Here is a 24,446-nt window from a genome sequence, read left to right on the forward strand (position 1 = left end):
AACATGGATGGGACTGGAGGAGATTATGCTGAGTGAAGTAAGTCAAGAAGAGAGTCAATTATCATATGGTTTCACTTACTTGTGGAGCATAAGGAATATCACGGGGGACATTGGGAGATGGAGAGAAGTGAGTTGGGGAAAATTGGAGGGGGAGAAAACTATGAGAGACTGTGGTCTCTGAGAAACAAATTGAGGGTTTTGGAGGGGAGGAAGGTGGGAGGTTGGGTGAGCCTGGTGGGTATTATGGAGGGCACGTATTGCATGGAACCCTGGGTGTGGTGCAAAACAATGAATTCTGGAACACCGAAAAGAAATAAAAGAAAAAAAAAAGATGATGGGTGAGAAATTTAACGTGAATATTTGAATGTCCGTTCGCCTGGTTGCAAATGAGGTGAACCTCATTTGGGTTGTGCGTAAGTTCTGTTCTCAAATTATTTATCCATTTATTTTGCTTGTTTTTCCACTGGATTGTTTTTCTATTAATTTATGGGGGTTCTTTAAACACACTGAGTGTCTATGCGTTCCTTAACTTGCCTTCTAGCTGAGAAGCTGCTGTCTTATCACCCACAGCCCAGGGCAGGCTGTAGGCACGTGCCCTCCGCCTCTGTCCTGCTGGGAAGGGCAATCCCACCCGGATTCATGGGGGTCCAGTTGCAGCCCTCTAGGCTGGTTTGGAGCCAGGCCCCGTAGGAGCAGCGATCCCAGAGCACTGCGCCAGTGCCTGACGAGGCCTCCTCCTCGTGCCTGCTCACTGCTGTGTGCTCCCATGCTGTTCCTGGTCCAGAGAGTTTCAACTTGCCTTAAAAAATTTCCGATTCTTTAGTTTTTAAATTTAAAATATTTTCATTTTATTTTAAAATGTACTATTCCACTCTTAAGTATAACAAATATACAGTAGTATGTTATCAATTAATACAAACTTAAAAGAACAAATAAAAACTTTTTAAAAAAGACTTATTTATTTATTTCAGAGAAAGAGAGAGATTTATTTCAGCAAGTGTGTGTGGCAGCAGGAGGAGGGACAGTGGGAGAGGGAGACAAGCAGACTCCCCACTGAGCTCAGAGCCCCACACAGGGCTCCACCCCAGCACACTGAGATCATGACCTGAGCCAAAATCCAGAGTTGGATGCTTAAACTACTGAGCCACACAGGAGCCCCTAAAAATAAAAATTTTAAATAAAATATTAAAAAATAATTTTTTTACATGTCTCATTTTTATGTTCCTGGAACAGAGACATGGGAGACTCATCTTCTTGATCAAAATTTAGAAGCTTCTCTGGGTGTGTGAAGAGTCTTTCAGGTTCAGACGATGACAACGATGATGACGATGATGACGTAAAGAGTTCAGAAGTTCATAATGCTGGTCACCGTCCTAAATGCTTTACAGGCCTCAGCTCACATAAACCTAACAGCCCCCTCAGGCAGGTGCTTCCATCACTGCAGTTTACAGACGAGCTAACGGAGGCACAGCAAAGCTGACCCACGTCCAGAGCTCATAGTCTGAGCCCCTCTGTGGTCTCCATTCTTCAGGATGAATGCAAATGAGGGTAATGAAGCAGGTGGCACGGTTGTGATGGGCCAAGATTTATGGTTGGAAATACACTTTCTCCCCTGCAGCCCGCCCCTGAGTTTGGATACTGAATACAGCCTCGGGCATGCCCCCGGAGGTGCGAGAGTCAGATATCTCCAAACTTGCACATCTTTAAAAACCATTGCTAACGAAAGAACATTCTGCCACTTGGCTTTATGAAGCGAGAACGTTTTCAGAGGCAGTTCGATTCCACTTAGCACAGGACTTGCCCCTCCTTGAAGAATAAATGACAATTTATTAGAAACAACCCCATCACAGAATAGTACCAGTAGCAGCTTCTGCCTGGTCCCAGCATCAGATGGCCTTAAAAAACAAGGCAAACAGGACAGGAGAGGTGGAGGCAGAAACTGAGCGGACAATGAAGGCTGCCTTATCAAATACCTGCTCTGGGGGAGGTAAATCTGGGAAGGGTGCCGAGAAGCGGAACACGTTCCTAGATGACCAAAGCCCAGACTTGGGAGCAGCGGAGGGGGGGGGGGCGGCACACCCAGGGGTCCCCTGACCTGGCCAGCTGCCCAACCAATGTTACATAAAACAGCAAACCCTGTGGTTTTTGTGGCCGAAACCTGTCAGGACAACATTACAGAAGAAAATTATAGGCTAATTTTGTTTAGAGCTGGGATCTGACATTCCACTTAGCAAACGGGACTCAGCGCCAGATCAAAAGCGTGGTTCCCTCTGACCGGGGAGGGGTCATCCCAGGAATCTGCGAGAGTTCATCATGGAGACAAGCCGAGCTAAATACAGCAACAGAACAGTACAAAGCCGAAGATTATTTCCACAGGATGCCACGAAAATTCTCAATAAATTTAATTTATGGCATATGCCTGACTAAGAAGACCATCCAGATACCCCAAAGAACAGATGCGGTCAGCCCTTCAAACACGCTGAATGCCAGAGACCAAAAATATTTTCAGGAGACACACTAGAAACCTAAAAGACAGGAGTGAAAAAGAATGAAGCAGACAGAAAAGGGATTCATACAAAAGATTTAAGAAACTGCTTGTAAATGACACAGCTGCAATAACCAAGGAACTCGATAACGAAACATAAGAGGTCAGCTGGGCAGCAAAGTTGCAAGCCATCGATAAAAGCCACAAACGCTGAACGCAGAGAAAAATACGAAAAAGGAAAAACAAACTTCCTTTCCCAGTACTGATTAAACATCTAAGAATGAATATGGTGGGAGCCACACAAGAGGTAACTGAAGAAAATTCTAGAAGCTGCAGAGGATCGGACCAGGCAGAAGCCTGGAAAGACAAGATGAAAAGAAAGCAGACTCTTGAGATTGACATGCAGATTTAACATCACTGAGAATTTGGGAATATAAAATATTCCCAAATAAATAAATCTAGTCATAACTTCCACATGTGGGGGGTGGGATCAGTAATGAAAAATAAGGGGCATTTATCAGACTTCAAAGCACTGAACACACCAGTAAGCACTAAGGTTGTGCAAGACCCTGGGGAAGCTGCCCCATGAGGTGCAGGTGGGGTGACCTGAATCTTATAAAGATCCATACCCATCGGGAGCAAGGGATGTTGGGTAGAGGATGCTTCCACCGGGGGCGACCACACCCACCCTGATGGAGGGAGCACGCCCAGAATTTAGGAATGCCCAGACTCCACTCTGGGACAGACCCAGCCAGGGGAAGCCTTGCTGCCCTAGCTCAGTGCACTCATTGGCTTCCACCCAGGTCAAAGAAGCAGAAACCCCTCCAGGGCCATGGCTGAGCTGACCCACCCCTGGAACTCTGGGCTGAGGATTCTCCTGGCGGCCTGAGCCTTCCAGGTCCCGCCTTTGGGCCGCAGCCTCTTCCTTCCTCACCTCGTGCTTTTCTGGAGCGTTGCTGGAGAGAGCAGGCGCCGGTCATTGGGTGATAGGAAGCATGAGGCAGCCACGTGAGCCGGCCCACCCGCATCATCACCCTGTCCTCTGGGCGCTGACCTCGGCGTTCCTGCTTTCCAGGTTCCCTGCTATCCTGGGCACCCACTGGCCACAGCCCCACCACTCTCTTCACTGCCAGCAGCCACTGGCCAGCCTGGAATCACCCCCCGCCACCGCCCCCCTAATGCAGTCACAGCCCGGCCTCGCTGCCCCATGGTCCCTGCATCTTTCTGCGGAGCTGGTGCCCAGGAACATTACGTGAGACCCGGGATGCCGCAGGACGTTTTTTGCTTTTTTTTTTTTTTCTTTTTCTTTCCAAATAAGAACATCACTGAGATATAATTCATATTCCATAAGTTTACCCTTTCAAAGGGCACCCATCAATGGGTTTTAGTATATTCACAACGACTGCCTCTATCTAACTCGAGGACATTTTCATCTTCCCGGGAGGAGCCCCTGTCCACTGTCTCCCCAGCCCCCGGTCACCATTACTGTAACTGCCGCGGACATTTCACATAAATGGACTCACACAGTCGGTGGCGCCTGCACAATGTTTGCAAAGTGCGCATGTGCAGAGGCCGGCACCCGGACCTCGCAGCTTCTTGATGCGGTCCAGTCACGCCCCTGACGGGCATGGGGGCCGTCTCTGCCTCCTGGCCATTGTGAATGAGACCCCAGTATCCATGCGTTTTTATTTTTATTTCCCTTTCGTCCGGCCAGGAGGGTTTTAAAGGCAAAGGGCCGTAAGGTTAGAATCAGAAGCTGTCTCCTGACCTAGTGGGTCTTAGGCTGGCCACAGCCTCCCTGCACTTTCACTTCCTCCTCACGGGGAAAATCTGGACAGGGACACCCCTCTGGACACCTGAAGGGGTTACTATGGGATGGGATAACTGATGTGAAAGTGTCCTTGAAATTTTAAATGCACCTTGTGAAGAGAAAGTGGTATTTTATCCATGGGACTACTTAGAATATTATGTTTTAAGCACACAATTGATTTCAGACTTGGGCATATGACAAGAAGTGTTACAGATTTTGAAGTCAGGAGGATTGTGGGTGGAGAAGATGGAATAAGACAGCTGAAAATGGCCAGACTGTTATTTACATAGCTTGGCAGATTTCTGTAGCTGGGTGGGTGGGGGAAGGGAAGACTGGAGTATTCAGACATACAACGTGCTTCGATGAAAAATCTAAATCTTGCAAAATGGGAATTCTCCCCAAGATATTTTATACAGGATAAATCTTCAGATTCTTCCAATACTATGTGGCTGTTTGTCCTCTTTCCAGAATATTCCCTTGGCCTTCTTGCTTAAGGGAGAGGCCCAGCTGTCCTTCCCTCAGGAGGAAGGATCCTTTTCTGGCAGAATCCTCCGACCGCTGTGGGGATGGGGGGATCAAGGTCCTTGCTCCTCACTGCCACTTCCAAATCAGTCTCCCTGCCCCCCCAGCTTTGTATCTCATTTAATCAGGTGGCATCACCACTGCCCCTCACTGTCACCATCGTCTACACCCCGCACCATCTTTACAGGACCCCATAAGGTGTCTACCCATGAATAGTATTTACGGACAGACTCCTCACTCCTCAATTCCCTGTGATAAACAACTCAGCTCCTCCCTTGAAGTCAAGACCTCCAGCTACCTGCTGGGGCTCATGCCCCCACTGGCAACATCACCCCACTACTCCCTCCTCTTCCTCACCCTTTCCTTTAGCAAAGCAACATGCCATTGCCTCCTGTCTTTAAAAAAAAAAAAAAATCTGTCTCCTGGCCCATTTCCCTGAATCAGGTTTAGCAAAACTCCTTTAAAAAGTTGGCCATGCTCACTGTCCTCCATTCCCTCCCATTCTCAGCAACCTTCTTACTCCATCCCCCACGAGGTCAAGGGAACCATGGGACCCTACCTTGCTAAATGGATGACCCACTTTGGTTCTCTTCTGACCTGTCTCAGCAGTGTTTGAGTTTGTCACTCCCTCCTCCCAGAAACATTATTTCCTGTTCACCTAAACACCACGATTTTCCTTTCCCCTCATGGATATCAGCTTCGATCCTTTTGCTGGTGTCTGCTCCCCAGTCTCTCACCGCCGGATGACCCCTTCTCTCTTTGTCTACACTCATGCCGTGTCAATAAAGCCCATCTACATACCAACACCTGTTGAGTTTATATTTCATACACAGACCTCTCTTCTGAACTCAAGGCTCAAATATTCAACCACCTACTTGATCTCCAAAAGGCACGTCAAACTCATTATGCCCCAAACTGAAATCCCGGTCTTCTCCACTGCAGCATCTCCGCAAGCCCTTGATCTCTCTGCCCTCATTTCCTCACTCATAAATATGCTTAGTAAGAGCATGCCTGCCGCTGGAGGTAGAATGCCTGGGAGGGCACCCTCTGCTTGCCCGGAATGAACCCTTTAGCCTCTCCGTCCCTGATTCCTCTGTTCTGCAATGGGAATAACACCATATACATGTCCTGCGTTACTGGGTGTTGTGAGGATCACACGCGCTGCCATATTTCACACACTCAGCACAGTGCCGGCAGACTCAGCACCGTAACACGTCCGAAATGGTCCGATGAAGACCACAGAAACACACCGCTGAACAAGTGCTGGGCGAGCAGCTCAGGGCTGGGCACATACTCTTCCCGGTACCCCTACCACCGGACTGCAATTCCTTGAGAAAAGCAGAGTGGTACCATAAAGCTTCCTCAAGCTCCTTCTTGATTTAATACGGGACCTGGGTGTTTCTACCAAGCAATCCACAGATAACTGAGAAAGGCGAACAAAAAAGCAGGCGAGGTACAGAATGTCTTGAAGGTGCTGCTGTTTCAAAATGACAGCAGCCAGGGCATAAGCCACGGGTTCTCGGGACCTCATGTCCACGGGGCGAGAAGGCAGTGCGACGGGGAGGATGGAGACCCAGGCGTATGGCGTTCCTTGTCCACAAGGACCTGATACTCTACCCTGGGGCCCGTCTTCATTTGCTAACACATGAAAAGGAGGGGAGAGGAGAGAAGAAAAGAAGGAAGAGAAGAAGAGCAAGCCATCTTTCCGCCTGAAGACGTCCGGCCCAGGTCTATAAGCCGGCCGCCCATCACTTACGCGTTCGACATGGCTGACTACTTTCTCTCTTTCCCTCGCCCGCCTGGAAGCTCTTCCGTCTCCCTCCGAAGGGCGGCCGGCAGCAGGCGTCGGGACACAGGGACACAGCCACGGGCGTCCACGGAGAGGTCCTTCTGGAGGACGGGGTCGGGGTGGGGGCTATCCTCCACTTTGGGCAGGAAAATGCGATAGCGCGTACGCACAGATAGGTTCTGAAACCTTCCTGTAGCCCCTAGGCTGGACGCAAGGCGGAACCTAGCAACCGAGACGCTACGCCTGCGCAGTGCCGGCTCGCCGCTAGCAAGGGACACGCCCCCCTGAGCTCCACGCGCCTGCGCGCTGGGCTGGTTTCCGTGGCAACCGAGGAGCCGCGCGGTGGGATTCAGGTCTTGCGGAAAGGAGCTGCTTCCCGCGGAAAGGAGCTGCTTCCCGCGGATGGGAGCTCCCAAGATGAGGGGCTGATCTCCCTGTGGACCCTCACAGACACCAGTCCCCGGGGTCCAGCCCAGGTCCCTTCCGCCGGCTCGCCGTCCAACACGCCTTATTCCCGCTTCCCTGTTTGCCCCCTTGTCACCTGCCTTCCGATATGTGGCCTTGGACAAGGGCCTTGATTGTAGACTCTATCTTCCCATCTGTAACATGGGATAGCAGTCATTCATTTGTTCAGAACTTGATTGGGCTTCTCTCCGGGGCAAGCGCAGACTTAGGTTCTGGTGATACAGGGTAGAAGCAGTCCTGGACTTATGGGGCGAAATGAAAGTGAAATGAGGAGCTAGAGAGTTGTACATGGAAAAATGCCATGTGGATGCTAGTTATTAGCAGGTCGCTATGAGTGTCTGCTTCCACTGCCCTTCTTTCTTCATCTTTAGTAACTATGAGATTTATTTGCAAATTTTATTACCTGCAATTCCTACAGGAATACATTCAGGACCAATACAGTTGAAAGAGCATGGGAAAGGCATCCCCATAAAAATGACAGGGTGATCTGGATGACAGAACCTCTCTCACACATGAAATGAACAAAAGAAGAGCAAAAATAGAAAATAACAACAACAGAAGAAAAGAACAACTAAATAAAAAAAATTAAGTACAACTTTGTGCCATCAACTTCAAAAAACTGTACTCAGTGAAATAGATGTCTGCCATGGAGAATGGTATCTGAATCTCATCCCCGTTGCCCAAAAATCCCCATGAGGGAAGAAAACCAAGTAGACAAAAATACTAAGATTTCTCACTAATGCCTTTTGATACAAAGAGGACATGAATTTGCAAAGTGAGATGAGAATGTGGGCACAGAAGCAAGCTACCTGGGGAAATCCAGGTGAGACAAAACTATCACTAGTAGAAAACAGCCCCTGCTGCCCACAGGACCTGACCAGAGCTGGGAGAAATCACTAGGACTTGCCACTTTCTAGGACTCTGCACTGTACAGAGGCAAAGATTCAAAGTCCAAGGACAGTTGTCACAGAGACAGGGTGTTGCTCCTAATAAGGGTCTGGAAATTGAGCAGAATCTCTGGAGCAAGCAGAGCCCAGGACCTGCACACATCCAGGGGTTCAGTCCTAATCCTCAGTGTGTATCCAGATCACAGAAAAGTAGATAAAAATGCCATCTTCCAACTTTCAAACTCATTCAGATATAGGGAGAAAGGAGTCAAGGAGAATTTGCTCACATTATATTTGAACAGAAGATTCACAAAGAGCAACCCATGTTAGGTACAAATAAGATAGAAGCAACAAATCCATTATCCAAATCTAAGACGTTAGTAACAAGGTAAGGGGGGAAAAACAAATAACAAGAACAAAAGAGAGATGCCTGAGTGGCTCAATCAGTTAAGCATCTGCCTTCGGCTCAGGTCATGATCTCAGGGTCCTGGGATTGAGCCTCAAGTTGGGCTCCCATGGGGAATCTGCTTCTCCCTCTGCTTCTGCCCCTCCCTATCCAAGCTCGCGCGTGCACTCTCTCTCTATCAAATAAAATAACATTAAAAAAAAAGAATTATGGCATGGGTGAGACAGTTGAAGAACTTAGTCTCGAAGAAAACGTAACCAAATAAAAGAAAATTCGTCATATATGTCCCATGTTATAGAATAAATTAATAAGAACACCAACCTAATAGACTAAGTGTTGGGAGAAAAGATAAAACAACACAATGAGAAGAGGGAGATGATACAGCTAAGACAACCAAATGAAAATTAAAAAATAGCCAATAGAGAAACCAAATTAGAAAGACCAAAAAGCAGACTAGGGCCCAATTCACCTGGATTACCGACTTTCAGGAAAAGCTTGGATCAACTACAGTGAATGTACAGTAAAAAGACTCCATCATTTGAGCAATTAGAAAGGGGTTAGTTGATATTCCTTAAAAAAAGAGTCCTCTAATATTAATTTTTTTTCAAAGCTGTAAGGAAATGCCTCTGAAGGAAGAGAACCAAAACAGCAGATCAAAAGTTCTCACTGTGTTCCAGGAAAAACTGGTATAGAACAAGCAACACCAAAGATCTCCTGGATGTGTGATTGAACTTCAGGGAGAAGTGGTAGGGGGATCTGGTGGCCTCAGATGTCTGCATGGTAGCTTTCAACATCAGATGAAATGATAGCAACATTAGCAAAGGTTTTGGAGAAAAATGTGACCCGAGATATTTCTGCTCACTGAAGTTAATATTCCCGGATATGAAAGCCCTCTGGAAATACAGCACTCATGCATAAATTGGCATGTTTTCAAACACAAGTAACCCAATGTCTGATGGCTTGAACAATAAGGATTTAGACTCTCCCTTCCAAGAATAGAGGTGAGACAATTTTGGGACTGGTTATTCCAATGGCTCAGTGACATCATCCTTCTTTGGTTGTCGTTCAGTCTTTTGGTGTTGTCATCCTTAAGATGTTGGATGATTTCCCTCATGGTCATAAAATGTCTGCAGTGATGCCAGACATTACAACCTCACTCTGGGATATCTCAAGAAAGCACAAGACCAGCTGGGAAATGTGAACACCATTATTGTCTTAGAGAAATCAGGGTTTACCTGCATTATGAGAGAGAGAGAAGTGGATAAAAGAACCAAAACAGGGCTCTGCCAGCCTGGAATCAGGCAATATGGCTGGTTGTGTAGGGGACATTCAGGAAAAGCCATAACTTGAGCTCTTCTAGAAAATAAGTCAGGGGCACCTGAGTAGCTCAATGGGTTAAGACTCTGCCTTCCGCTCGGGTCATGATCTCAGGGTCCACGATCTCGGGCTCCCTGCTTGGTGGGGAGCCTTCTTCCACCCCTCTCTCGCTGCCTGCCTCTCTGCCTACTTGTGATCTCTGTCAAACAAATAAATAAAATCTTTAAAAAAAGAAAATAAATCAATTGAAGGTGCAATCCAGCAATCAAAAGATGTAAATCACGTTCAAAGGATGAACAAGTGCTCAGTTGTGGGAAGACAGTGCAGCAAGGTCTTCCAAAGTCTACAGAGCAGGAGAACAAATAGAGATTTCTCTGATTATGTCCCATGAGCTTTGCAGGTGCTAAGGTGATCCACTTATTGGCTAATTACTATGTGCCGGGGACTCTGTGGGACTGGATGCATATTCATACACAAAGCTGGCCCGTTAACATTATGAGGTGGGCAGTATTTTCATCCCTATTTTACACATGTGAAGCTGAGACCGAGGGAGGCTATGTCTAAGGCCACACTCCAGGAGACAGTGGAGTTGGCATTCAAACCACCTGATTATCTCACTTTGAAGACTAGACCTCCGACTATTATCATTTTGTTGGGAGTAAAAACTATCTTAATATCTGTTAAAAATTGCATTCTGTGAGATGAATGCTACTAAAAACAGTGGTTCTCAAATCATTTCTCCTTTAAGAAAAAAAAAATCAATGCTGCCTAATCAGGGAGATAGAAAGTGACTTCGTCCTCAGTATTCGATAACTTACGCAGCTTCATGATCAGACTGCCAGGTCTATGGGAAAATGTATCTTGTCCCATATGCAGTTGCTCAGGCAAATATTTGCTCATGTTTGTTCTGAGCAAAGCACAAGTGTCCCCACGGCACGGCCAAAAAAGATGACGGATCTCGCTGCATTCTGCCTGCAAGGAGTAGGGGCGATAACCATCCAGAGGAGCTCAGGCTTCCTTATCACAGGCTCATTTCTTGGAGGAATGGGAGGTCTGCAAGAGCCCTCAGACACCGTCCATGCAACCGGGTCAGGTGCTTCAAGCCCCAGGACATTCCTATCCCTTGAGCGCCTCTTCGCTGCCCACACACCGGCAGGGATTGGGACCACCTTGCCCCTCTCGAAAGTCCATTCTGGTTCTGTAGAACTCACTGTTACCCTTTTGCATCAAGGCTCCAGGCCAAGCAGAACAATCTTCTTTTAGCAGAGCAGCCTCATACACGTTTAAGCGCCCGCATCCCTGCCCCGGTCTCTCTGATTACAGGGCAAGCTCCCTCAAGTTCTTTAGGCTCCCCTGCCATCATGGTCTCCATCACGCCGTCTTCAGTGTCCTTCTGACTTAACCCCGTGAAACAGAACTTCCCCTGTATCAACATCACACTGTTGGCTGAGGCAGGTCGACCAGAACTCTCTTTCTTGCTGTCTCCTGCTGAGCCCCCTGAGCTACCCAGTTCCCAGATGGAATGTTCTCTACAAGAAAGCCAGGGAACCCTAGCACAGCATGGGAAGTGCGTCTGAATTTCCACCAGCTGACAAGTTAGACACCTGCCCCACTCCGCTGCCATCTGGCTGGTGTGTCTCAGCAATCCCGGGAGATGAGGGTTTGGTCAAGCACGTTGCTGGTAGGAAGCTCTGTGGTACGGACAGCGTCGTCCCCAGATAGGAGGCTAGTGATGGAATTTAAGATTAGGCTCATCTACTCTGCCTTGTTTTTTAGAGAACCCAGAATGACCCTTGTCTCTGCTTCTTTTTCTGAGAACTCACAAATCATTTTAATGGTCTGTTCTGGATTCATGTGAGGTTTGCTGGACCAGCACCTGACCTTCTTTTCTTCCCAGAGTCACCAGCCACTCTGAAAATACTACGTTCATTTTGTTTAGTGACCATACTCCATGCTCTGCTAGACATCTGAGGCCCAAATCATTATTCAAACTCACTTTCCAGTAATTTTCTCTAAACTGATCAGTACCTTTTTCATAGTTACTGTGTTTTGTCCTAGTAATTGATGTTTTATTCCATTTAAGATGTAAATGTCTTTTTACACAGTCTCCTAATCCGACTGCCGGGTGTCTGGGGAAGTCCATCTTCCCACCAGTCTTGATACGTATGAAATCATTTGGGCAAAAGTTTATTGATGCTGGTTCTATACAAAGCCCAGCACTCGACACTGTGCAATAGAAAAAAGATGATTCTGATATGAATTCTGTCTTCAAAGAGTAGAGCAGAGGAGAGCAAGGTCAGAGGTGGCCCAAAGCCACAGCGTCAAGTCGTCTGTGAGTTTGGAACTGAGAGGGCCAAGGGGCCCTTGGGAAAGGGGAATGTATTACACAGCAGATGGGATCTGAGCTGGCTATGTTGAGGATGAGCGGGGCTGTGGCCTGAGGAAATAGAAGGAGAACATTCCAGGCAAAGGAATCAACATGGGGAGAGGCATAAGAGCAAAAGTGTGGGGATACACGCATTCGAGAATCAAAGCTTCTATCTGACCTGGGAACAGGTTTGGCATCCCAGACCGGGGCTAGGGGTACGTGCTCTCCCATCCCCCAACCCCCAACCAGAGCTGCTGAGGTTTGGCTGAGCAGGAGAGCTGACATGATCATGGGACACAGAGACCCTAAAAGACAGGGGGTATAGGGGTGTGGATACACAGAATGGGGAGTGAGCATATCGTGGATTGTGGAATAACTCTCAGGCATGTGAAGAACGACGTGCCAACCCCTGCTACAACACAGAAGAAATTAGGAAGGCCTTAGGCTGAGTGAAATAGACCAGATAACGAAGGACAAATACTGTGTGGTGTTACTTAGTATGAACTATGTCTCGAGGCAAATCTATAGAGATGGCAGTGGATTTGAGAGGTTACCAGGGGCTGGGGGAAGGAGGGCATGGGGTGTTACTGCCGAATGGGTGTGGAGTTTCTGGTTGGGGTGATGAAAAAATTTGGAAATTGTGCTGATGGTCACATAACATTGTGTATATAGTTAATGCTACCGAACTGCACACTTCAAATGGCATATACGTTGGAGAGCTGGCGAAGCTCCGTGAGGAAGAGGAGATGGGAGAGCAGCTCTAAAGGGATAACCAGGACACGGAAGCTGCTGTGAGTTAGGGGGGATGAGCTCATTTTACAGGTACATGGAAAGAAAGACCTGCAAGTTGTACTCCTCAGCCAAATGCACTTGACTGTTAAACCCTGGTCTAGAAGTGGCTGTCCCCCTAACCCCCCATTGTGCATGAGTAGCCCTTCAAACCTCCCATCCTGCTTTCCCTTCCTGGTTCTAGTCCTCTCCCTTTGCTCTCACAGCAATTGGGACCCTACCTGTGACTCAGGATGGTGGCATTTGGCCTTTACCAAATCAGGTGGAGTTGGCACAGAGCACACTCTTGGTAAGTCTTGGCAGGTGTCCGAGGGAAAACAGCCCATCCCTGGCTTCCTGCCCAGCACACGTGTCCAGGGGCACGGGTGTCTCTTCTCGCCTTCGACCATTTGCAGAATCAGGCTTTTCAAGACCCTCCCTCCCTCCTGCCCATTACTTAGAGCATACAGTGTGACTCCTGGAATGGTATGAAATTGCCATGTGCCAGAAACCTGGGTGATACGTCTCTGTGTACTTAGTGTTCAGGAGATCCAGTTCATGAAACGTTTTCCAGAAACGTTTCTGGAAACTCAGTGCTTGAACATTGTTGGCATTTCTCACTTCCTCAGCGATGCCATAGAGGAGTCGAGTCCTCCAAAGACGAGTTTACCTGGCTTGTGAGGAGGCTGCCAGTGAGGCTGTCTGATGTGACTGAGCCCGCTGCCATTTGATGGGACTTCCCAGCTCTGGGACAGGACCCCCCAGACTCTGACTGTGCTCCCATAGGTGTCCAGGTAAGCCCCCGGGTCTGCAGAACACGAAGGCAACACAGCTAAAAGGGGAAGGAGTCAGGTTCAAGTTGAATTTGCAGGTCTTCTCTCCCCTTCGATGTAATAAACCTTTCCAATGCTTCTATGTATAAAATGTCATTCTGCTCAAGAGGTGTATTTTTAAATGTCAGTTATGAAAACTTCTGCTGTGACATACCACCTTTTATGTCCGATGCTCCGTCTGCACAAAAGCAAACACTGACGTGCTAAGCTTGTCACATTCACACGTGTAACTGGAAATGAATGGAGTATTCATTTCATTCCTTCGTAGTTATGACAGCACCACTGGCAGACGGTTGGTGTCCCAAGACCCAACATTAAGACTCTTGACTCCTCCTGACCAGGCTCCAGTGTTGGTGATGTATTATAATCTATAGCAGGGACAGTTCTATCTGCCTCAAAGGATGATGGTAAGAATTAAATGAATAATGGATGTAGGGCACTTGGCACAAGTTAGAACCCACCTGCTGTTATGTAGCAGCTAATCCCTTAAGCCCCTGGGGTTGCCAAGGTGTCTGCTCAAAATCCACATCTCAATTAGCAGTTTTTCTAATCTGGGGGTTATTCAGTGATTTTGGGAGAAATCCCAGATGTCAAAGATCTGTCCCATACAGGTTGCCTGGTGGAGCGTTCATAGCATAGATATTGGCTTCATGATAGTATTAGTTACAAACTCGGCTCCAACGGCTGAAGTCTGCTTGCCCAAACAGCAAAAATGAATCTTGGCTTCTCTCCAGTCTATTACAATAACATAGCAAAGGATATCGGACTGGAAATGAGTCTTATTGGATGGATTGTGTTGAGCCCATGCTAGTAAACAGATTTAAAATGGATATTAGTAATCCAAGCATTATATTCTGGATGGAATTCCAAATATAATAGACGATACAAATAGCAAAGCTCTTTTACGTCAAATAAACATCACTTCCACTGGGAAATGAGTGTGTATGTGTGTGTGTGTTTTATAGGCTATTTTATTATCTATAAATAAGACTGTCCAGTGTGAGAAAAAAATAGAAAGGAACTAGCCAAAGACAGGATGTTTTTTAAAATATTATTATTATTATTATCCTGTTTTTTTCTCACAAACACTGAGGCAGCTTTTGTAACCCAGGTGCAAAGGAGGTCACTTCTCATTGTTTGAACACCTGCTGTCTTTTAAAATGAACATAATTTCCACAGGCCATTGATAAATTTGGTCTTAAAACCGCCTCAGAAAGGACTGTCTGCCTGTATTTTGATAATCCTTCTGAATAAGTAGCACGTGTCTGTCCAATTGCTTTTGTTTTGTTTTGTTTCTGTTTGACTCTCAAACCGTTTCCCTCCTCTTGTGCGGTTTTCACAATGCTTCTAATAAAACAATAGTTCTCGGTGCCCAGAGTGGAAAGCTAATTGCAAATAACAGCTGCATTGTTCGTAAAACAAAGTGATACGTTAATGAGAGGCATTTAGAATCTCGAATTGCCAGTGGCCCCAACTGCATCAGTAAGATGTGGTTGAACAGAAGAGAAAATATTTAGTCAATCTCTTCATTTATCGCAGTTCGCTGCTAGACTTAATAGAAATAGAATCGCCGTTTAAAAAAAAATCAGGCAGAAGGCTAGTACGATTTTTACATGCACATTTCATCCTCTGTCAGTTTTCTGGCTCTCGGCTTGTCCTTGTCTATTTATATCTTCTCCCTGGAAGTGCACTACTTCTGAGAAGAGGTGTTACCCTGTACTTGGGCAGGGCACCAGGATGGTGTCATCTGTCCCAACCATACCCAGTGCCTCCTGTTGATGCCATGTGCTGAGCTGCAACATTAAAGCCATCCTGGGAGTTGTTTACCTCTGCTTTTCTAAGCTAAGGACGCTCTTTCAAACGTTTTAGCTGTCCTAACATGTGAAATGCAGATAAACGTAGTAAGAGCTACAACCTTTAAAATACTTTTTATTATAGCAAGTGCAGACGAGGGTGTGGCTCTTAAGCACACAGCTCAGTGAATTTTCTCCATCTGGAAACACTCATGTAATATGGACAGAGATCAAGATATCGAGGAGCAGACTGCCGGGAGCTCCTCTGTGACCTTCCTAATCCCATCCTGTGTCTTTCTCCCAACCACTGCCTGTCTGACCCCAAAGATTACTTTTCCCCTTATAAAGGAAGACTTCCTGTATACATTTTGAATGAATGGAGTTATCCGATGTGTATTCTTTTGGGTCAGGCTTGGACCTACTTGGGAATGTGAGATGTATCCACATAGCTTCAGGTAGAGGAAGCTGTTTTCATTGCTGTGTAATATTCCACTGCATGATCAGACTACAGTTTCTCTATCCATTCTACTGCTGATGGACAGTAGGATTGCTCCCAGGCTGAGCATATCACCAATGATTTTTTTGGTCAAAAGATTTTATTGATTTATTTGAGAGAGAGAGAGAGAGAGAGAGCATGTGCGAGTAACGTGGGGAGGAACAGAGGAAGAGGGACAAGCAGATGCAGGGCTGAGCACAGAGCTGAAACCAAGAGCTGGATGCTTAACTGACTGAGCCCCCATGTGCCCCATGAATAAGTCTTTCATGCGTATAATAGTACACAGGCACACCCCTCCCGGGATCGCAGGGTGCACGCATGGTCAACTTCAGCAGTTACTGCCCAAACAGCTCCCCAGTGTGGTTGCACCAACATTTTTTTCAGGTTTTCTTGTTGTTCCACATGCTTACCAATACTTGGAATTTTCTTTTTCTTTTTCTTTGAAATTGTGGTATTATACATTGTGTGGTTTTGATTGGCATTTCCCTGATGAGTAACGGTACTGAGAACCTTTTCATATGTCTCTTTGGCCATTTGGATATCCTTTTTTTGGTTTGATTTTTGTGAAAGACCAGTGGAAATCATTGGTCAATTTTTTTAGAATTTCTTTTCCTTATTAATATTTAGAAGACATTTATGTATTCTGACACAAATCCATGCTTAATATATTTGTTGAGAATAACTCCTCCCACCCCATGGTTTGCCTTTTCTCTGTCTTAATGATGTCTTCTGATGAATGGAATTTCCCAGTTCTAATAAAAGCCTAATATATCCATGTATGTCTTTACGATTAGTGCTTTTTCTGGACCTGTTTAAGAATTTCTTTGCCTACTTCAAGGTGATGCAATGTTCTTCTACATTCTCTTCCAGAAACTATATTGTTTCATCTTTTCACATTTAGATTGAGAATTTATTCAGAATTAGTTTTTCTATGAAGTATGACATAGATATTAAATCTTGTTTTTTGTTTTTTTTTTCTGTATGAACGTCCAAATCTACTAGCACTGTTCATGAGAAGACCACCTTTTCTCCCCGCTCTGCCGTGACACCTTTCTCATGATTCCAGGGTCTGTATCAGTGTGTATGTCTTTCCGAGTGGGTGCTGAAGTTCTTCGGGTGTTTTTAGAATCTTTGGGATGATCATATGATTTCCCCCTTTATTCAGTTAATGTGGGGAAGTAAACTGTTTGATTTTTTTTTTAAAGATTTTTTTTTAAGATTTTATTTATTTATTGGACAGAGAGAGATCACAAGTAGGCAGAGAGGCAGGCAGAGAGAGAGAGAGGAGGAAGCAGGCTCCCCACCAAGGAAAGAGCCCGATGTGGGGCTCGATCCCAGGACCCTGGGATCATGACTTGAGCCGAAGGCAGAGGCTTTAACCCTCTGAGCCACCCAGGCGCCCCACACTGTTTGATTTTTGAATGCACATCTGGGATGAGCCCCAGTTGGTGGATTATCCTGATTACAGACTGCAGCCTTATATATATAAGATATTGTTGAGGATTTTTGCATCTGCATTCATGAAGGTTATCAGTCTTTGATTTTCTTCTGATCTTGTGTGAAGTTTTTGCTATCATGGTGACATTATGCTCCAAAAATAAGTTGGGAAGTGTTCCTTTTTTCCTGTACTTTTTAAAGAGTTTGTATAAAGTAGTTATTATTTCTTTCTGAAATGTTTACTAGAAGTTATCTGGACCTGAAATTTTCTTTGTGGGAAATTTTCTTTTTTATTTGTTTTTTTTAAAGAATTCAATGTCTCTAATAGATACAGTGTTATTTGGATTTTCCATTTCTTCTTAGTTTTGGTAAGTTGTGTGCTTCAGGCCACTTGATCATTTCATGTAACTTGTGGAATTTTGATATTAAATTGGTTGTAATATTTCTACACTGTCCTTTTAATATTTGTGTGATCAGTGATGATATTCCTTTTGTCATTCTTAATATGTGTGATTTGTGTTTTCTCTCTTCTTTTCCTTGATTAGTCTTACTAGGGTTTCATTATTTGTATTAATATAGTCAAAGAGCCAAACTTTAGTTTTATTAAATATCTTTATCATTTGTCTTCTGTATTAGCTATCTGTCTCTGTGTAACAAATTATCCCAAAAGTCAGTGGCTTACAACAATATACATTTATTCTTTCGGCGCCTGTGTGGGTCTGAAATCTGCTCACAGCACAAGGGTGCCTCTGCCCACAGGCTCCTGACAGGCCACACTTTGGGATCATCTGGGCCATGGTCTCATCTGAGTCATGGTCTCATCCGATGTCTTGGTCCCGAGGTCAGTGTGGGTGGCATCCAGCTTAACTGGGAGGCTGTTGGCTGGAGAACTAAGTTTATCATGAGCTGTTGGACTGGGGAATTCGCTCTGGGTAGGCTGTTGTCTGGAGGCTTCCCCTCAGCTCGTTCCCACATGACTCTTTCCATTGGGCGGCTTACAGATTGGAGCTGGATGTGGTCAGAGTGAGCAAGCGAGAGACGGTGAGCAAGACAGCAGCCCCAGTCTGTCTGCAACCCATTCTTGGAAATGATTGCATCCCTTCTGCTTTTGTCTTCTCTTGGGTTCTGCACCACTTGTGGTTTGAAAACGCTTGAAAAACAGTTAATACACAGCTTTTATCCAATTGTTGCTTACAGCAGGAGGACCGGCACTGGAGTAGTTAATTCATCAGGGCTGGACAGAACTGTGATTATTTTATCTTAATAAATAACTGCCTTTAGCTTTTAGGCTCACTCTTCCAAAACACTGCTAGATCGTTTCCTTGACAGATATTCTTCCTTTATACTGTTCACTTCAGGACTATTTTCTCAACATCTGTTCTTTTCATGCCCTGCCTACCTCTAGATTTAATGACACATGCACTAACATAAAATGGATAAGAAACAGCAACATCTGCATTCAAAGTACTGATAACCTTCCTGTGACTGTAACAGCTCGGATTAGAAATTCATATCAGAAAAATGGTGGGTCATGCCTGAGGTACTATGCTATAAAATCATTATAATCTAGGGTTTAAGTGAATGATGTATAGCCAAAATGATTTTCAGTTATTTCATTCAACTTTTTTTTAACGTTTTCTCCATTTATTACTATTAGTGGTCATGAGTATTCCTTCTAATTCTCCACTTCAGATCGAGAAATCACTGGAAACATGCATCCAACTCTAGTTCCCTAGCACAGAAAGATTTGGCATCAGAATGTCCAAAGTGTTCATCCTTGACTTGAGTGTAGAGTCATTATCCATATTCCCCTGTAGAGACCTTAGGACAGATGAGAAGGAAAGAAAATGTCCTGCAAGCCTGAAGATGCAGCTTGGAGGACAGGAGGTGAGACAGGAGAGGCCCTGCTCTGTGGTTCCTTTCTCCGTGATACTAAAATGAATTGAGAGACTGCATTCCCCTGCTGGGGGTTGGATGCTGGATGTCTTCGGGCTCTGAAAGAGGTCCTGCCTTCCTCAGGGTCAGAGGCTAGCCCAAAGGCCTTGTCCTCGCTCTCTCACACTGGCTGGTGTGCTAGTCTGGGATGATCATGAGCCAAATCAAATCCTGTATGTTCACCTGCTGAGGAACGAGTGGGATTACCTTTATTTCTGCTTGTTTCGAGGCCTGGATATATTAGCAAGAAGCTGAACTAAGGGCCTCTTTCCCTTTTTGGGGGGGCTTGGGGGCTGTATTACCATTAAATAATATAATGGGTGCAGAATTCAGGCTGAGGTGAGTGGAGAAAATAAATGGTCAGAGGTGAAGACAAGGCAAAAAGGAGAATTAGGTAAAAACCATAGACAATGAGTCTGTTTTACTTTTCCCTTGTTGTACAATTTATTATCATAAAGTCAGGGCCTTTCAGTGTCTGGAAGTTTCTGCTGGTCAGAAATCCCAGCATGGCTCAGCTGGGCTCTCTGCTCAGGGTCTCCCAAGGCTGGAATTGAGTGCTGGCTAGGCTGCATTCCTTTCGGGAGCTCTGCCTCCTCTTGTGAGCTCACTCAGGTTGCAGACAGAATTCAGTTCCCTGTGGTGTGGGACTAAGCCCCTTTAGAACTCAGATCCTAGAAACCACGCTGAGCACCTCTGCCAAGGTGGCCGGGGAACTCCCCTGTGCGCTACCACGGACAAGCTTAGAGGTTGTACCCCGATCAAGGGATGTCATCTGTGCATCCATCCACACTCAAGGGGAAAGGGTGATCCAGGCATATCCACCAAGGTTGTGGGCATCTCCGGGTCCTTCTGATAGAATTCTACCTGCCACAGGTTATTTAATCAGGTGGTTAGAAAAACAAACAAACAAACAAACAACAACAACAACAACACTTTGGCCTAGAAAAAAATTAGCAGCCATCACTTGAGAGGTAGAACTCTTAATGTCCAGCTTCAAAATATGGAGATACGATACGAAATCTGTGTCCTGTTTGGGGTTGTTGTAGGACTGCTCATGGGAGTTGAACGCATGCGTGTGGGCAGGTGCCTGGGTGTGCAGGAAAATATCCCCTATCAGATGCCTCCCTCTTCTGCATTTAAGGTGAACCCAACCCCCTTTCCTGTCCCAAGGGCACCTTGGCTTCTGTTAGGAAATTAACACATTCTCACTAGTCTTGTAATGTCTTCTGCACCTTATTGTGGCTCCCCGCCAGTTTAGAAACTGTCTAACTAGCTAGTTTGCCCTCTGTTCACTTTTGCATTCACTTCGGTGTCACCAAAAAATGAAGTGGAGATAATCTGCCATAAACGCAGCCCATTCTGAGGCGGCGTGCATTCTTTAGGCAGTGAGGTGGGCTGCTGCTGTCTGGGAGGCCCTTTGCAGCAGATGCGGCCAAGTTCCTTTAGGAAGCATTTACGGAGTGCCCGGGGTTAAGCAGGAACAATGTCTGCAAAGTGAAGCTGCTCTCCAGGATTTCTGCCTTCCCAGAGACACTTCCGTGTTAAAACAAAACAAAACAAAACAAAACAAAACAAAAGCACCCAGCGTCGCGGCGTGGGAGGTTTTCATAATGGCACAAGATACCATTTTGCACTACGTGGGCTTTAGAGTCAGAAAGGAAAAAAAGATACTGGCAGAACATATCCTTTCAAAATTCACAGTAGTAGCGGTGGTCTTTAGGGGGATGTGCGTGCGTTCTTAGTGCTGGCCTCACTGCTGGAGGGAAGCCTGGCTTGCAGGAAAATCTGGGGGTGTGATGATCTCTTGACAGAGGCAAGTGGTGTGGGGTTCAGGTACCATCAGGAGAGAAAGGCTGCGGGCTGGAGGAGAGGGCAGGAAGGCTCATTGCTCATGGCATCTGATAAACACCACAAATCAGGAGATGAAGGAATTATTAGCAGCACGTTGACCTGCTATGAACTCGTAACAGGTTAAGAGGCATTATTGATAGCTTTTCTCATTCTTGGGACTCAGAGAGGGTTACCTTTTACTTCAATGTAAACACACTCAGAACGCTTTTAATAACAATCGCCAGCCATGTCTCAGCGGAGACTAAAAATCCCTGCTTGGTCCTGTTTTCTGATGCTATGATTAAGGCTAGGTTTGCACCATGAACTCATGTAGTATGGAGTCCTCGGAATTTCAGGCTGTTTGTCAAACTAGGGATTTTTCTAATCTCCTCAGTGAAAGATTAGCCAAAACATGCACAAGAACCACCACGTCTTCTTTCTCAACACTGATGCCTTCTTCTTAGAAAAAAAAACAAAAAAATTTTTAAAGTAGGCTCCACGCCTAGCCTGGAGCCCAAGGAGGGGCTCAAACCCAGGATCCCGAGATCAAGACCTGAGCTGAGCTGATGGAGCCCGCCCAGACTCCCCCAGAAAACAAAATTTTAATTCTGTTTCTTCTTCACAAAACTACTTTTTCCAAAGTGACACATGCCCGAGGAGGGTCAGAAATGGCTTCTTGGGGTTTATCCTCTTACTTTTTAGAATTTTTCGTTGAAGTATGGTTGACGTATAGTATTATATGAGTTTCAGGTGCCTGACACAGTGACCCAACAGTTCTGTGTGTGACCGGGTACTTGTCACACGGAGTGTAGCCCATCTGTCCCCATGCAACGTTACTATGACATGATCGACTATACTCCCTCTGCTGTGCTTTTTGTCCTCGTCTTGACTTAGGTTCTAACTCCAAGTCTGATCTCTTGTAGTTTCGCAGCTAAGAACTGAGGCCCCTCTACCCGCTCTCATCTCATTCGTAGGGGACCCCGTGAACCCCACGGCTGCCACAGACCTCTCCTACCTGTGCGGTCCCACCATCTTTCCCCGCTCTGAACTTCTGCAGGGCTGTTGTTTATTTTGCTTAGCTTGTAAGTGGCAGAAAACCACTTACCAACTCCAATTGGCTTAGCAAAAAGGGATGTTTGTTGACTTGCAGACCTGAGGGGGTTGAAGTCCAGGGTGCCTTCACACAAAGCTGGTCTGGGTTTGTCCTCTTGCTGCCACATGCTAGTGTCTCAGCGCCCATGTGGTGGCACAGGGCAGAACTCTTCCCCAGCCTGTGTCAGCAGCTGTGTTTCCGTCTGAATCAAATAATTTAAAGGATTCTAGGACCCATAATATTTTCTTTTGGATCACTTTATTCTCCTCCTCCTTCTTCTTTTAATATTTTATTTATTTATTTGAGATAGAGAGAAAGTGAGAGAGAGAGAGCACAAGTCTAGGGACAGAGGCAGAGGGAGAAGCAGACTCCACGCTAAGCAGGGAGCCAGATGCGGGGCTCGATCCCAGGATCGGGATCATGACAGGAGCAGAAGGCAGACGCTTAATGGACTGAGCCACCCAGGTGCCCCACATCACTTTCTTCGTACTATTGATTCGTGTCTGTGTGTGAAGACACACCTCTTGCCCTCTGTGTGATTAGAAAGTCTGAGTACTAGAGTACCCTTCCTAGCTCTCTGGGCCCTGGAAAGTCCACAAATGATTTCTGTTACTACTGACTGAAAGCAATACTAATTTAGTACTCATGACCAATGCAAATGCCTTCCTTTAAAATTATTGCTGCATTTCTCCGAGAGGCTCCAGTCTCCTCCTGAGCTGACTCAGTGCAACAGGAGTGTTCTTCACGCATCTTTTGGGACCAATGTCACCTGTTCACAAGCAAGGTGATGTCTGTTAGGTGTCCTTAACAAACGTGAGTGTTGATGACTGCACAGCAACAAACCGGGAAAAAGCACCAACCCTCAGCAACGCACAGACACGAGCTGTGCTAGAGTCTTAAAATCCCCTGTGTTGGGTTCATTCAATACCCAAGAAACGTGGTATTTTCATGTATTTGCATCCTAGCACCTGATCTGTGGCGAAGACTGCCTGTCTTTGGCCAGTTTACAAGGAAGAAATAATTCACTTTGTTGAATATTTATGAATATTTGGTTTGATGGAATGAGTTCAGAGCATTTGCCAAAATAACATATTTTTATCATGCAACCAGAAAAACAGAAATGACAGCCACAGTTCGAATAATTAAAATCATTCTTTTTAGTAAAGTGAAAAATACCTCTTTGCTTTATCAAATAGACTTAGTTTGAGTGGCAAAGGGCTCAGTGTTGGTGTTCTGTGTTTTTTTGGAGCCCTGAAAATCTGGGAGTGCATCACCCCTTCCTGGTCTTCCGTTCTTGAGGTGATGGAGCCTCTGTGTTGGAGCCTATTCTTCTCTTGGTCTGTAGATCTTCCAAGAAGAGAAGGGGGACTGAGACAACATGGAGAAAATAGAAAACACAGAACAAAATGGCAGACTCTAAGCCAACCATATCAGTAATTGTGCTAAACATAAGTTGTCTAAACGCCCTGGCCAGGAATAGGCTAGATGTGCCTTGAAATGCCTTGGATCTCCACCTGGAAGAGTCTGATGAGGCAATCTGGGGTCCTGTTACAACCTACTGTTTTATTTGTGTGTTCTCCAGAAAGGAAAAGCTCCCAGTTCCTTCAGACATCCTCATTGTATATGTTGTCCTTCTAAACCCACCAGTAGACCTGTCCACACTTTAGTGGACCAAGCTCTAAGGTGGGGCTGGTCTTTGTGCTTCCCTGCTCCTCGCCACTCAGGTCCTCATCCTAGAAACAGCTGTGACGGTATTTCCCTTACAAAACACTTGGTGTTGTTTTGAGGACAAAATAATGTCAAATGGCTATTTGTAGTATTTTATAGTTGATAAGCACTATATATGCACACATAACACATACCTCATTTAGTCCTCATAATGAAGCCAGTTTTATTATTGTTATTGTGTAAATATGAAAATGAAGGTCATGTAACTTCGTAAAATCACACAGCAAGTGAGTAGCCGAGCCTGTACTTACCCCAAGACTTCCATGTTCTAGAGGCTCATGTGACAAAAGATTGAATTTGAGGAAGTCTTGCAAAGTTCCCACTGGAACCACATGGTAAAAACCAAATAATCCCACTCCAATTAACTTACACAAAAAGAGGAGAATTCATTAAGAAGATTCAAGGATATATCCAGAATCCAAAGTTAGCTTGACTTTACAAGGGCCAGAGTTCCAGAAAAACTGCCAGGACCAAGGACAGCTGG

General features: G+C 45.7%; 1 protein-coding gene across 3 annotated transcripts in view; it reads right to left on the reverse strand.

Annotated features, from left to right (window-relative positions):
• IQCA1 (IQ motif containing with AAA domain 1) overlaps positions 1 to 6,826 on the reverse strand; it is a 146,538-nt gene extending 139,712 nt beyond the window's left edge. For all 3 annotated transcript variants that reach the window (XM_032857562.1, XM_032857563.1, XM_032857561.1), the window contains exon 1: positions 6,574 to 6,826. In XM_032857562.1, coding sequence (XP_032713453.1) covers positions 6,574 to 6,584 — 11 coding nt within the window. In that variant the 5' untranslated portion in view covers positions 6,585 to 6,826. The remainder of the gene's footprint in view (positions 1 to 6,573) is intronic.
• Between the last annotated feature and the right edge of the window lie 17,620 nt (positions 6,827 to 24,446).

Source organism: Lontra canadensis, unplaced genomic scaffold (assembly GCF_010015895.1).
Source record: "Lontra canadensis isolate GAN:19392208 unplaced genomic scaffold, GSC_riverotter_1.0 scaffold13, whole genome shotgun sequence".
In the NCBI taxonomy this organism is placed as follows: Eukaryota; Metazoa; Chordata; class Mammalia; order Carnivora; family Mustelidae; genus Lontra; species Lontra canadensis.